The sequence below is a fragment of the Pristiophorus japonicus genome, chromosome 22, assembly GCF_044704955.1.
Source record: "Pristiophorus japonicus isolate sPriJap1 chromosome 22, sPriJap1.hap1, whole genome shotgun sequence".
Taxonomy (NCBI): Eukaryota; Metazoa; Chordata; class Chondrichthyes; family Pristiophoridae; genus Pristiophorus; species Pristiophorus japonicus.
This window is the reverse complement of record NC_091998.1, coordinates 54,882,849-54,894,175: the sequence shown is the minus strand read 5'-3', so window position 1 is coordinate 54,894,175 and position 11,327 is coordinate 54,882,849. Positions and strand designations below refer to the sequence as shown.

Below are 11,327 nucleotides of genomic sequence, written 5' to 3'. Positions count from 1 at the left end.
TCGCCAGCAGGCAATACTACGAAACAGTATCTCTTTATTGTCAATAGACATTTTGCAGCACAATTGGAGCGCGAGACTTTGCTTGAGTGCCCCTGGATTCGAAAGGGGAAATCAACCAGGTTTTCTGTGCTTGATTGTCCTCCTGCGATACCTGCTAAAGGTGTGTGTGAATGTGTCTCTAAGCCATGATGCCTCCTTTACTAAAGGCACAGACAGAATAATGGCCAATGCGGGAGGGATACGAGAAGGTGGGGGGCAATGGACACCCATGGAGCTGTACTACAGCAAAGGACAAAAGTCTTAACCATACCACAGCAAGGAGTAAATGCTTTAGGAAAGGAGAAAATTTGTCCTGTGAAAACTTTTGACCATTCTGCTAATGTTTTTGTAACCTCCTTTGGTACCTGCTGATTTCGTGCATTGCTTCTCCCTTGCCCTGCGATAGTGCAGCTGCACTCAAGGAGCCGGCCGAGTCGAGGGAATCAAAACTGTGTCTTATGATTCCATCACAACAACAACTTGCATTTATATAGTGCCTTTAACATAGTGAAATATCCTATGGCGCTTCGCAGGAGCGTCATCGGACAAAATTTGGCACCGAGCCTCATGAGATATTAGGACAGAAGACCAAAAGCTTGGTCAAAGAGGTGGATTTTAAGGAGCATCTTAAAGGAGGAGAGAGGCGTGGAGCGGTTTAGGGAGGGAGTTCCCAGAGCTCGGGTCCAAGGTGGTGCGATGAAAACCGGGGATGCTCAAGAGGCCAAAATTAGAGGGGCACAGAGATGTCGGAGGGTTGTGGGGCTGGAAGAGATTACAGAGATAGGTAGGGGCGAGGCCACGGAAGGATGAGAATTGTGTTGGTGATGCAACATGCTGCTGCTTGCAATGCCCAATAACTACTTGCAACGGAGGGTGTGAATCATAGTCAACAGGAACGTCTCTGCTCTCAGGCCATTCCTAGCACACTGCTAACTGATCACAAGTTAATTATGGATGAGGAAGGCCATTTGGCCCTTCTTAATTCATCCATCCTGAGGCAGCCCAAAATCTCACCATCGTAGCAGCCAATTGTTTAATAGATTTTTTCCCCCACTTCTATCTGTTGGGTACAGCAGCCTATTGTACTGAACTAGTAGCCCAGATTGTGATATAAACATACTCGTATAATATATTCTTCACCTGAAAGCAGGTTCTCCCTGAGGCTGTAAATGCCATCATTGGGCATTCTTCAAATTGCAATGTAAAGGTCATGACGGCCTTTTGCCCAATTGATTCAGTGGGTTAATGAAAATTACATTGAGGATAAACACTTCAGGGCCAGCTGTCTACTGTTTACGCAATCATAAAGTACCTTGGGACGTTTTACTATATCAAAGGTGCTGTGTAAATGTAAGTGTTGTGTACAGTTCTGGTCGCCGTATTATAAAAAGAATATAGAGGCACTAGAGAGGGTGCAGAGAAGATTTACTAGGATGATACCAGAAATGTGAGGGTATACATATCAGGGAAAGGATGAACAGGCTGGGCCTCTTTTCTCTTGAAAAAAGAAGGCTGAGGGGTGACCTAATAGAGGTCTTAAAAATTATAAAAGATTTTGCCAGAGCAGACACAGAAAATGTTTCTACTTGTGGGGAAGAGCATAACTGGAGGCCATCAATATAAGATAGTCACCAAGGAATCAAATAGAGAATTCAGAAGAAACTTCTTCACCCAAAGAGTGGTGAGAATGTGGAACTCGCTACCACAGGGAGTGGTTGAGGCGAAGTATGGATGCATTTAAGGGGAAGCTAGATAAACACATGAGGGAGAAGGGAATAGAAGGTTATACTGATAATTAGATGAGGAAGGATTGGAGGAGGCTCGAATGGAGCATAAACGCCGGCATGGACTGATTGGGCCGAATGTGTCTACTCTGGCAAAACCTTTCATAATTTTAAAGACCTCTATTAGGTCACCTCTCAGCCTTTGCTTTTCAAGAGAAAAGAGGCCCAGCCTGTTCATCCTTTCCCTGATATGTATACTCACATTTCTGGTCTCATCCTTGTAAATCTTCTCTGTTTCTGTGCTGTGTATTCTAAGTAATTTTACTCTCACAACTGATGCTTAAAAACTCTAAATAAATGGCTGCAATATAGTTTCACAAGAGTTGGATAGATGCAATAATTTCAAAGGGTCACATTATACATGAGGAAACATTTCCTTGAAACCTCAGAATAACTGCGCACTAATGGGACGGGACTTGGAGGAAATGTGGCTGCTTTATTTCAGAGTAGTGGAAACAGCTGAAACGAGGAGGAGATCAAAGTTTCTGTGAGATGCAAATTCTGTTTGTACAGATGGGCTGGACACCACCGTTAGATTCAGGTCTGTGGATTATCTTCGTCACTGTGAGATAAATTAAATTGCAAAGCTGCTGTAACAAAATGCTAAACAAGACTTAAAGTTTGCCGATCAATTTATTATGAAAAGACCTTTTGTAAATAGCACCATACACTCCTACATTTCACAGCACCGGATCATTCTCTGTTCCAGCATGGTCCGTTAAAATGATCATTGAAACAGAAACAAAATTATTTTTGTTTCATCCGCTGTGTAGGTTTCTCTTCAACGAGCCTCACGAGCCGTATGCAGGCAGGCAGGGAGCCAGAAACGCAGACCTTACTGGGAATGCACAGTGGTTCTGTCAGCACCCTTCACATAATTTATATTCACAAATTGAAAAAAAATGGATCCACGCTGTCTTTATCGGCAATCCTCTAAGGTCTTGTTTTGCAGCATTTAACATTCCTATGTGGCTATTATGATAATAGCACAGAAGGAGTCCATTCAGCCCATCATGCCTGTGCTGGCTCTTTGAAAGGGCAGTCGTGCTTAGTCGCACATCGCCACCTTTTGTTCCATAGAACAACCCCGTGATAAATATGACAAGTTGCTTTGAGGTTATTGATTGGAGTTCTTCAATTGTTTAGAAAAAACAGAGCGTTGAAAATTGACTAATGCCGATGGCAGGAAAGATTTTGCCCTTCAGTCAAACGGGGACAGTTCAGTTGCGATACACCACTCCCAAGGTGCATTTCTAGTTCTCAATATTACAAAAGGACTTGGAGCACTGAAGGAAATACAATTATTCACTCTAAGAAACCCCAGTGTTGGTCTATATGCGGCTTTGCTTTGGGTTTATTCCTTTATTAAAATGGTGACAATTGTTGAGCTACACGGACAGAAAGCAGCCAAAAAATCCTGGAACTGGGTCAAGCATCCCCGTGCAATATTGATGCGCTGTTTTCATGGTTCACTCACCCCGACTGCAGGTTCAATGGACTTTGGCTAACTCTCCAAAATCTAACTACGTGTACAAATCGGCCTGGTACACTCAAGCCTAATACATCACTTATTAAAGTAACTTAACACTTGCAAATTCAATATTTATATTCATTGGGCAGAAATGAACCCAGCCGTTCAATACTATATCTTGGAAACCATTGGATAAATTCGCCAATCCCCGCACTGTTAAGGGAGTGGGAGCCAAGATAGGGCTGATTCTCTGACCCCGTGCACCCTTCGAGTGAGGCTCCCTACTGGAGGCGTGCAATCAATGAATTAAATCCTCCTAAAATTTGTCTTTGACAAAGAAAAGCTATCGGTGAGGAATTTCCAGCACAGATGATTTTGCACCCATTGCATTGGTTGAATACTGACCCTGCTGAAAGTGCAGTGGACAGCCTAGTTGTCAATGTTTCTAGCAAGCTCCTGGGAGTAACGAGACCTGCATTTGGTCGCTCCCTATTCTGGGGCGGGGCTGCAGCAACTGAAGGCCTGCACCAGCACTTTAAAGGAGCAGGATTTTTTCCCCTCCAGAAGAGAAATTTACATTATCAATTTAGCTTCTGCTTTTGGATGGAGGGCATTAGCTGGAGTACACCAGTGTCCAGTGATGTTTCAGCGGTTGTGACGCTGGAGCAAGTGAGGTAGAGGGGAACAATCCGCCTTGGTACCCCAGCGGTCAAACTGACCCGAAGAGCATCACATAGTGGGTTCAAGGAAGTGGCCCTGCTGGCCAGTGCTCGAAGTCACACTCAAAGAGCACAAATACAAGTGAGGAGAAAGTTTGGAAACTGTTGCAGGATAGCCAAGGCAGGACCGCCCACCACTGTCGGTGAGCTGTTAATTTGTCTGGAGGTATTGGGGTATTTTATGTCTGAAATGATGGATGCTGATAATGGACAGGGAGGAAGAGACATCCAACACAGGAGGAGAATTGAGACCAGTTACATTTATAAAAAATATATATATATTACCCCTCGTATCCCTTCCACTGCCATTTTGAATGAGATTTTTTTTGTGACCCTTTCTCCCTGTAATGTATGCACCTGTGAACATGCTCACAGGCAAACTAAAATAGTTGTAGAGCTGTTGCATTGTGAGTGGCTTAGCCAATCATCTGATGTTTAAAACCCCAGCCAGTTGAGTTCGGGGGATCCACGATGAGGCAGGTGGTTGCGAGCCTAATGGATGAACTGGTAATGTGCCGTGTGATTGCTGGTTGGTTTATTAACAAAGGTTTAACAATGTGTTGCTATGAATTATTAAGCAAAGAACCCACGAAGAAAATACATTACACTCCTCACACCATTTGTTTAAAGCATACAATTGGAAGCTCGTTATGCCATATTACCCTCATTCAATGCGTTGTGGGCCTGTGAATATCTTATCAGAAAATGCTTGGTTCACAATGTTTGCTGTCGGCTGATCCAAGCATGGACTGCTTAACATGGGCGAATACTGCCGTGTGCAATCTCTGAAGCATGACTAACAGGTTAGTTTGTAGTGTAACTTCAGAGTGCTTGAGGCAGCCATTGAGTGAAAAGTGCAAAAATGAATCGTGTCAATCAACACTGTCTTCCACCTGAACAACACACGTGTTCATACATATATATTGATATGGTGAGAATCAATCATTCTGAAATCAAATCCATGGAAAGCAAAGTGTTGTGTGTCCCAATTTTTTTTGCAGTATGAAAATATAATCAGCTTGCAAAGGATACACTTCACTGAATCAGCACTCGCTGATGTACAGCCCTGTCCTACACACACACACACAAACACACAATAATCAACACGGGATCTTTCTGAAAAGCTTCTTTTTCTTATATTGAAGTAGCAATGATCTCCTCATAATGAATGTCTGCACCCTGCACCTCACTACCCACAGGATCCCTCGCCTCCAGCTCAGTAGAGAGCTGCTGGATGGCGCGCTCCAGGCTGTGGTTTTGGCGGTGCATGTCAAGGTAGCTCTGCTGAAGCTGCTTCTGGTACTGGATCACCTTCTGCTTCTCCGCCCGCCACAGGAGCTTCTCCTTTTGAAAGTCGCGTAAAAGCTCTCGGTTCTTCTGCTTCTCGTGTTCCAGTTCGGCTTTCAACCTTCCGACCGGTCCCTGCAGAGCCAAAGAGTCTTGCTCACTCTGCCGCCGAGGTGACTCCCCGTCTGGGCGCAAGTGCGCGGGAGCAACTTCACTTCCTGCGGCGCGGTTCAGTTCTTTCAGGCTCGCCAAGTTCTGCTTGAAGCCCGAGACCTCGCGCTCGAGCAGGCCGACCTTTTCCCTCAGCAGCTCAGCCGCATTCTTCATGCGCTGCCGCTCGTTTTCGCAGACCTCCAGTTCTCGCGCCTTGGCCCAGACAGCGTTCTGCAGTTCCTCAATCGTCTCCTCCCGAGCAGACAGCTTCCCTTTGGCCTCCCTCAGCTGGTTCTTGAAGGACAAGACCTCGTTGGCTTTCTGCGTCAGCTCTGTTTGCGAGTCCTTCAGCTGCTGTTTCAAAAGGGAGATCTCGCCGGACTTCTGGCAAACCTGCGGCAGTAATGTTGCATATTCCACATGTTAGTGCTGTGTATTCATAAGAACATAAGAAATAGGAGCAGGAGTAGGCCATACAGCACCTCGAGCCTGCTCCGCCATTTAATACAATCATGGCTGATCCGATCATGGACTCAGCTCCACTTCCCCAACTGCTCTCCATAACCCCTTATTCCCTTATCGTTTAAGAAACTGTCTATTTCTGACTTAAATTTATTCAATGTCCCAGCTTCCACAGCTCTCTCATGCAGCGAATTCCACAGATCCACAACCCTCAGAGAAGAAATTTCTCCTCATCTCAGTTTTAAATGTGCAGCCCCTTATTCTAAGATTGTGCCCTCTAGTTCTAGTCTCCCCCATCAGTGGAAACATCTTCTCTGCATCCATCCACCTTGTCAAGCTCCCTCATAATCTTATACGTTTCGATAAGATCACCTCTCATTCTTCTGAATTCCAATGGATAGAGACCCAACCTACTCAACCTTTCCTCATAAGTCAACCCCCTCTTCCCCAGAATCAACCGAGTGAACCTTCTCTGAACTGCCTCCAAGGCAAGTATATCCTTTCGTAAATATGGAAACTAAACCTGCATGCAGTATTCCAGGTGTGGCCTCACCAATACCCTGTACAACTGTAGCAAGACTTCCCAGCTTTTATACTCCATCCCCTTTGCAATAAAGGCCAAGATTCCATTGCCCTTCCTGATCACTTGCTGTACCTGCACACTAACCTTTTGTGTTTCATGCCCAGGTCCCGCTGCACTACAGCACTTTGCAATCTTTCTCCATTTAAATAATAACTTGCTCCTTGATTATTTTCTGCCAAAGTGCATGACCTCATACTTTCCAACATTATACTCCATCTGCCAAATTTTTGCCCACTCACTTAGCCTGTCTATGTTCTTTTGCTGATTTTTTGTGTTCTCCTCACACATTGCTTTTCCTCCCATCTTTGTATCGTCGGCAAACTTGGCTACGTTACACTCAATCCCTTCCTCCAAGCCGTTAATAAAGATTGTAAATAGTTGGGGTCCCAGCACTGATCCCTGCGGCACCCCACTGGTTACTGATTGCCAACCTGAGAATTAACCATTTATCTCTACTCTGTTTTCTGTTAGCTAGCCAGTCCTCTATCCATGCTAATATATTGCCCCCAACCCCGTGAACTTTTATCTTGTACAGGAACCTTTTATGTGGCACCTTGTCAAATGCCTTCTGGAAGTCCAAATACACCACATTCATTCTGTTTGACCATAACAACAACTTGCATTTAAAAAGCACCTTTAATGTAGCAAAAGGTCGCAAGGCGCATCAGAAACGTTATCGAACAAAATTTGACACCGAGCCACAGAAGGAGATATTAGGGCAGGTGACCAATGTGTTGGGTTTTTACGGAGCATCTTAAAGGATGTGAAAGAGGCGGAGAGGTTAAGGGAGGGAATTCCAGAACTTAGGGCCCAAGCAGCTGAAAGCACGGCCGCCAGTGGTGGAGCGATTAAAATCGGGAATGCACAAGAGGCCAAAATTGGAGGCGTGCAGAGATTTCGGCATGTAGGGTTGGAGGAGGTTACAGAGATAGGGAGAGGGGCGAGGGCCATGGAGAGATTTGAAGATAAGCATGAGAATTTTAAAATTGAGGTGTTGCCAGACCAGGACCCAGTGTAGGTCAGCAAGCACAGGGGTGATGGGTGAGTGGGCAGCAGAGTTTTGGATGAACACAATTTTATGTAGTAACAGACAGGTGGTAATATACTTTTAAGGTTGCGCAATCATGGGAGTTTACAAGAGGACAGAAAGATTTCCTTTGTAACACTCCTAGCTGAGCTGCCATGGTAGTTCATTTGACAAGGGCGAATTGGAGCCGATTATAGTTGGGAGGATCGCTGGTTTGATACCTGGCCAGCGATGAGTGAGCTGATGTTGCGTGTTTGGTTTTCAGGGTTCTGATTGGCACGCTGGAATTGGCCCGAGAGGTCTTTGGTGATGTAGAGGTGAAATCAACTAGGTTTCCCACTATCTGGCAGCCCCTGCTGAAAGTGAGCGTGTGTGGATGTTGGGAGAGGGCAGGATGGGATTTGGCAGTCCTGTCCCCACAGTCCAGTGGCCTGCCGAGGCTCACACTTGAAGCATGGCCAATTGTGCAAAATCTCAGAGGGTGCACCTCTGTGTATTTGCTTCATGGGTTATTTGCTTAAGAATTCATAGCAACACATTGCTATTTAGAACTAGTTGGTTCATTAGCAAAAGGTTTAATAATCACACTACACATTACCAGTTCATCCACCAGGCTCACAACCACCTGCCTCATCGTGGATCCCCCAAACCCAACGGGCTGGGTTTTTATTGAGTCTTGTGAACATCACGTGACTGGCTAAGCCACTTGCAACTCAACAGCTCCACAAACCTGTGAGCATACACACAGGTGCACACATTGCAGAGCCCATTGGAGCCATAGTGCATCACGGGTCAGGGAATCTGCACGTCCAGGAATGGATGGGGAGAAAAACATTATTGAACATAGCACACTGCCAGCCATGTAATTTTCTATCATCTTTAAATAATGAGACATGATGGAGAAGGTTCCAGGACTCCAAATGGGAATCAGTAGCAAGTGGTTACAAAGATGGTCTTTACCATGTTAACAGGATCATATTTATCAATAAACTCAAATCAGAAGTACACATTTTCCTTTTGTGTATAAAATGGCACAGCAACAGGGTGCAGTGAGAACATATGTACTATAGGCTGATTGAAGACATCTAATATCCCATATTTCTTGTTTGCAAGCAGCAAAAACAAGATATATTCAGTTGTCACTGCCTCGTTAATATGGATTTTAAAGTTAAATTGGACTGATCTTATTTAGTACCAGTTGTAACATGAACAGGATGTGTAAAAATGTCCAGCATACGGCCAGTGTTTTAGCCAATCAGCAGCATGCATTTACAAAGTTGCTCTCCTGGTGCAGCCCCAACCTATGACAGCCAGAAAGCTTGATGTAAAGTTCAAATTTCGCTTTGACATTTCAATCGATTCTGTTAAAACTTTTCAACTTTCTGTCTTAAATATGCTTATTTCATAAGGTCCCAAACTGCATGAAGCGATACTAATTTCATAGAGAAGTGGAGAACAATAATTCGACCTCGGAACCATTGTGGCAGGAGGTGCAGCGTTATTGTCCACGATTCTATATTCTATGTTGCCGTAAGGTTAATTTGCTTGTTCTCCCTACAAGTGCCAGTGGACCTACCTCCCATTTCGTTTCTTCCAGTCTTGGAGCGAGTTTAGATTGTTCCCTTTCGTAGGATTTGCATCTGGCGCTCAGTTTGTCTCGCTCTTGCAGAAGTTGGGCAAAATTGTCCTCGAGCTGCTTTTTCTCTTGCTGGAGTTGGATGGCTTGGAGCTGGAGGAGCTGATGGGTTCTGTGGGTCTTTTGAGAGGCTTGCTTCGTTTTAGTGCCACACCTCTGCTTCAAGTTCTCCGTCCCCTGCTCACAGTGCTGCTGCTGCTGCTCTTCGCAAGTGCGGAGGGTGCCCGTTGCCTTCTCGTCCACGGCTTGCTGGAGTCCCTGCAATTCGGCTTCTTTCCCCGGCAGTTTCCGCTCAAAGTCCTCACTAACACACTTGTTGGTGGAAAGGGGCGAGCGGAGGCAAGCAGTGCATTGCGACGGAGGTTGAGCCTGGTTAAAGTTCATGCTTTTGCTGGTGGGGCAGTGCCCGCGGTCTGAGGTAGATGCGCTGGTGACATTGCTCAAGACGCCATCAAGAGAACCAGCTGCCTGACCAATGTGCTGAACTGAGCCTCCAAATCTGTTGAGGGGAGCACCAACGGGGTCCGTCCCGCAACTGTGTCCCGTGCTATGGGTCGGGAGGCTGGACATGGAATTTCTACCCGAGTCCGACAATGTTCCTGAATGGTTTGTGTGCTTCTGGTCTTGACTTTTCTGCTTTCCTGAATGGTTAGCTGGACTCGACACGTTTCCCTGAAATGCAAGGTTTAGGCTCGCCTGGTTTTTCAAGGCACAGTCGAGATTGGTGCTGGCATTTCGAGGTACCACTGCCTTAATTGCTGTAGGCCTGATGATGCTTTTCTCAGCGCCCTACAGAAATATAATAAGAAATGGTTAATCTCGCCCATCGTATATCTTGCCTATATTTCACCTCATTATCCATCAGTCAGAGGTGGTGAATCTTTGGAATTCTCTGCCCCAGAGGGCTGTGGATGCTGAGTCTCTGAATATATTCACGGCTGAGATTGATAGATTTTTGGAGTCTAGGGGAATCGAGGGGGATATGGGGATCAGGCGGGAAAGTGGAGTTGAGTTCGATGATCAACCATGATCTTATTTAATGGCGGATCAGGCTCGAGGGGCCATAGGGCGTACTCCAGCAACTATTTCTTACGTTCTTATGTCCAGTCCTCAACCATAAATCCCACTGCAGTGCTGAGGGTGTGCTGCACTGTCGGAGGTGCCATCTTTAAGATGAGACGTTCAACTGAGGCCCCGTCTGCCCGGTGGATGTAAAAGATCCCAAAGATCGTAATCTATCATCCCCTTCGCTCTCATTTTTTTAGTCGTTCTTTACTAGCTTTTAAAAGTTTTCCAGTCCTCTGGCCTCCCACTAGTCTTGGCCACATTGTATGCCCTTGTTTTCAACTTGATACCATCCCTTATTTCCTTAGTTAGCCACAGATGGTTATCACTTCTCTTACAGTCTTTCCTTCTCATTGGGATAGATATTTGTTGCGAGTTATGAAATATCTCCTTAAATGTCTGCCACTGCTCATCAACCGTCCCATACTTTAATCTATTTGTACAGGGCCTTAGTGAGGCCTCACCTGGAATATTGTGTTCAGTTTTGGTCTCCTAATCTGAGGAAGGACGTTCTTGCTATTGAGGGAGTGCAGCGAAGGTTCACCAGACTGATTCCAGCGATGGCTGGGCTATCATATGAGGAGAGACTGGATCAACTGGGCCTTTATTCACTGGAATTTAGAAGGATGAGAGGGGATCTCATAGAAACGTATAAGATTCTGACGGGACTGGACAGGTTAGATGCGGGAAGAATATTCCTGATGTTGGAGAAGTCCAGAACCAGGGGACATAGTCTTAGGATAAGGGGTAGGCCATTTAGGACTGAGATGAGAAACTTCTTCACTCAGAGAGTGGTTAACCTGTGGAATTCCCTGCCGCAGAGAGTTGTTGATGCCAGTTCATTGGCTATATTCAAGAGGGAGTTAGATATGGCCCTTACGGCTAAGGAGATCAAGGGGTATGGAGAGAAAGCAGGAAAGGGGTACTGAGGGAATGATCAGCCATGATCTTATTGAATGGCGGTGCAGGCTCGAAGGGCCAAATGGCCTACTCCTGCACCTATTTTCTATGTTTCTGTATTTCTATTTTCCCAGTCAATTTTAGCCAAATATGCCCTCATACCTTTGTAGTCTACTTTATTTAAGCTTAGGACACTGATTT

The 11,327-nt window shown here is 45.4% G+C and overlaps 1 protein-coding gene across 1 annotated transcript in view; it reads right to left on the bottom strand.

Annotated features, from left to right (window-relative positions):
* Positions 1–5,126: 5,126 nt before the first annotated feature.
* Positions 5,127–11,327, bottom strand: part of LOC139234772 (leucine zipper putative tumor suppressor 1-like) — a 47,382-nt gene continuing 41,181 nt past the window's right edge. The window contains exons 3-4 of the mRNA XM_070865464.1: positions 9,102–9,950; positions 5,127–5,846 (exon numbers count right to left, since the gene is read on the bottom strand). Coding sequence (XP_070721565.1) covers positions 5,148–5,846; positions 9,102–9,950 — 1,548 coding nt within the window. The 3' untranslated portion in view covers positions 5,127–5,147. The remainder of the gene's footprint in view (positions 5,847–9,101; positions 9,951–11,327) is intronic.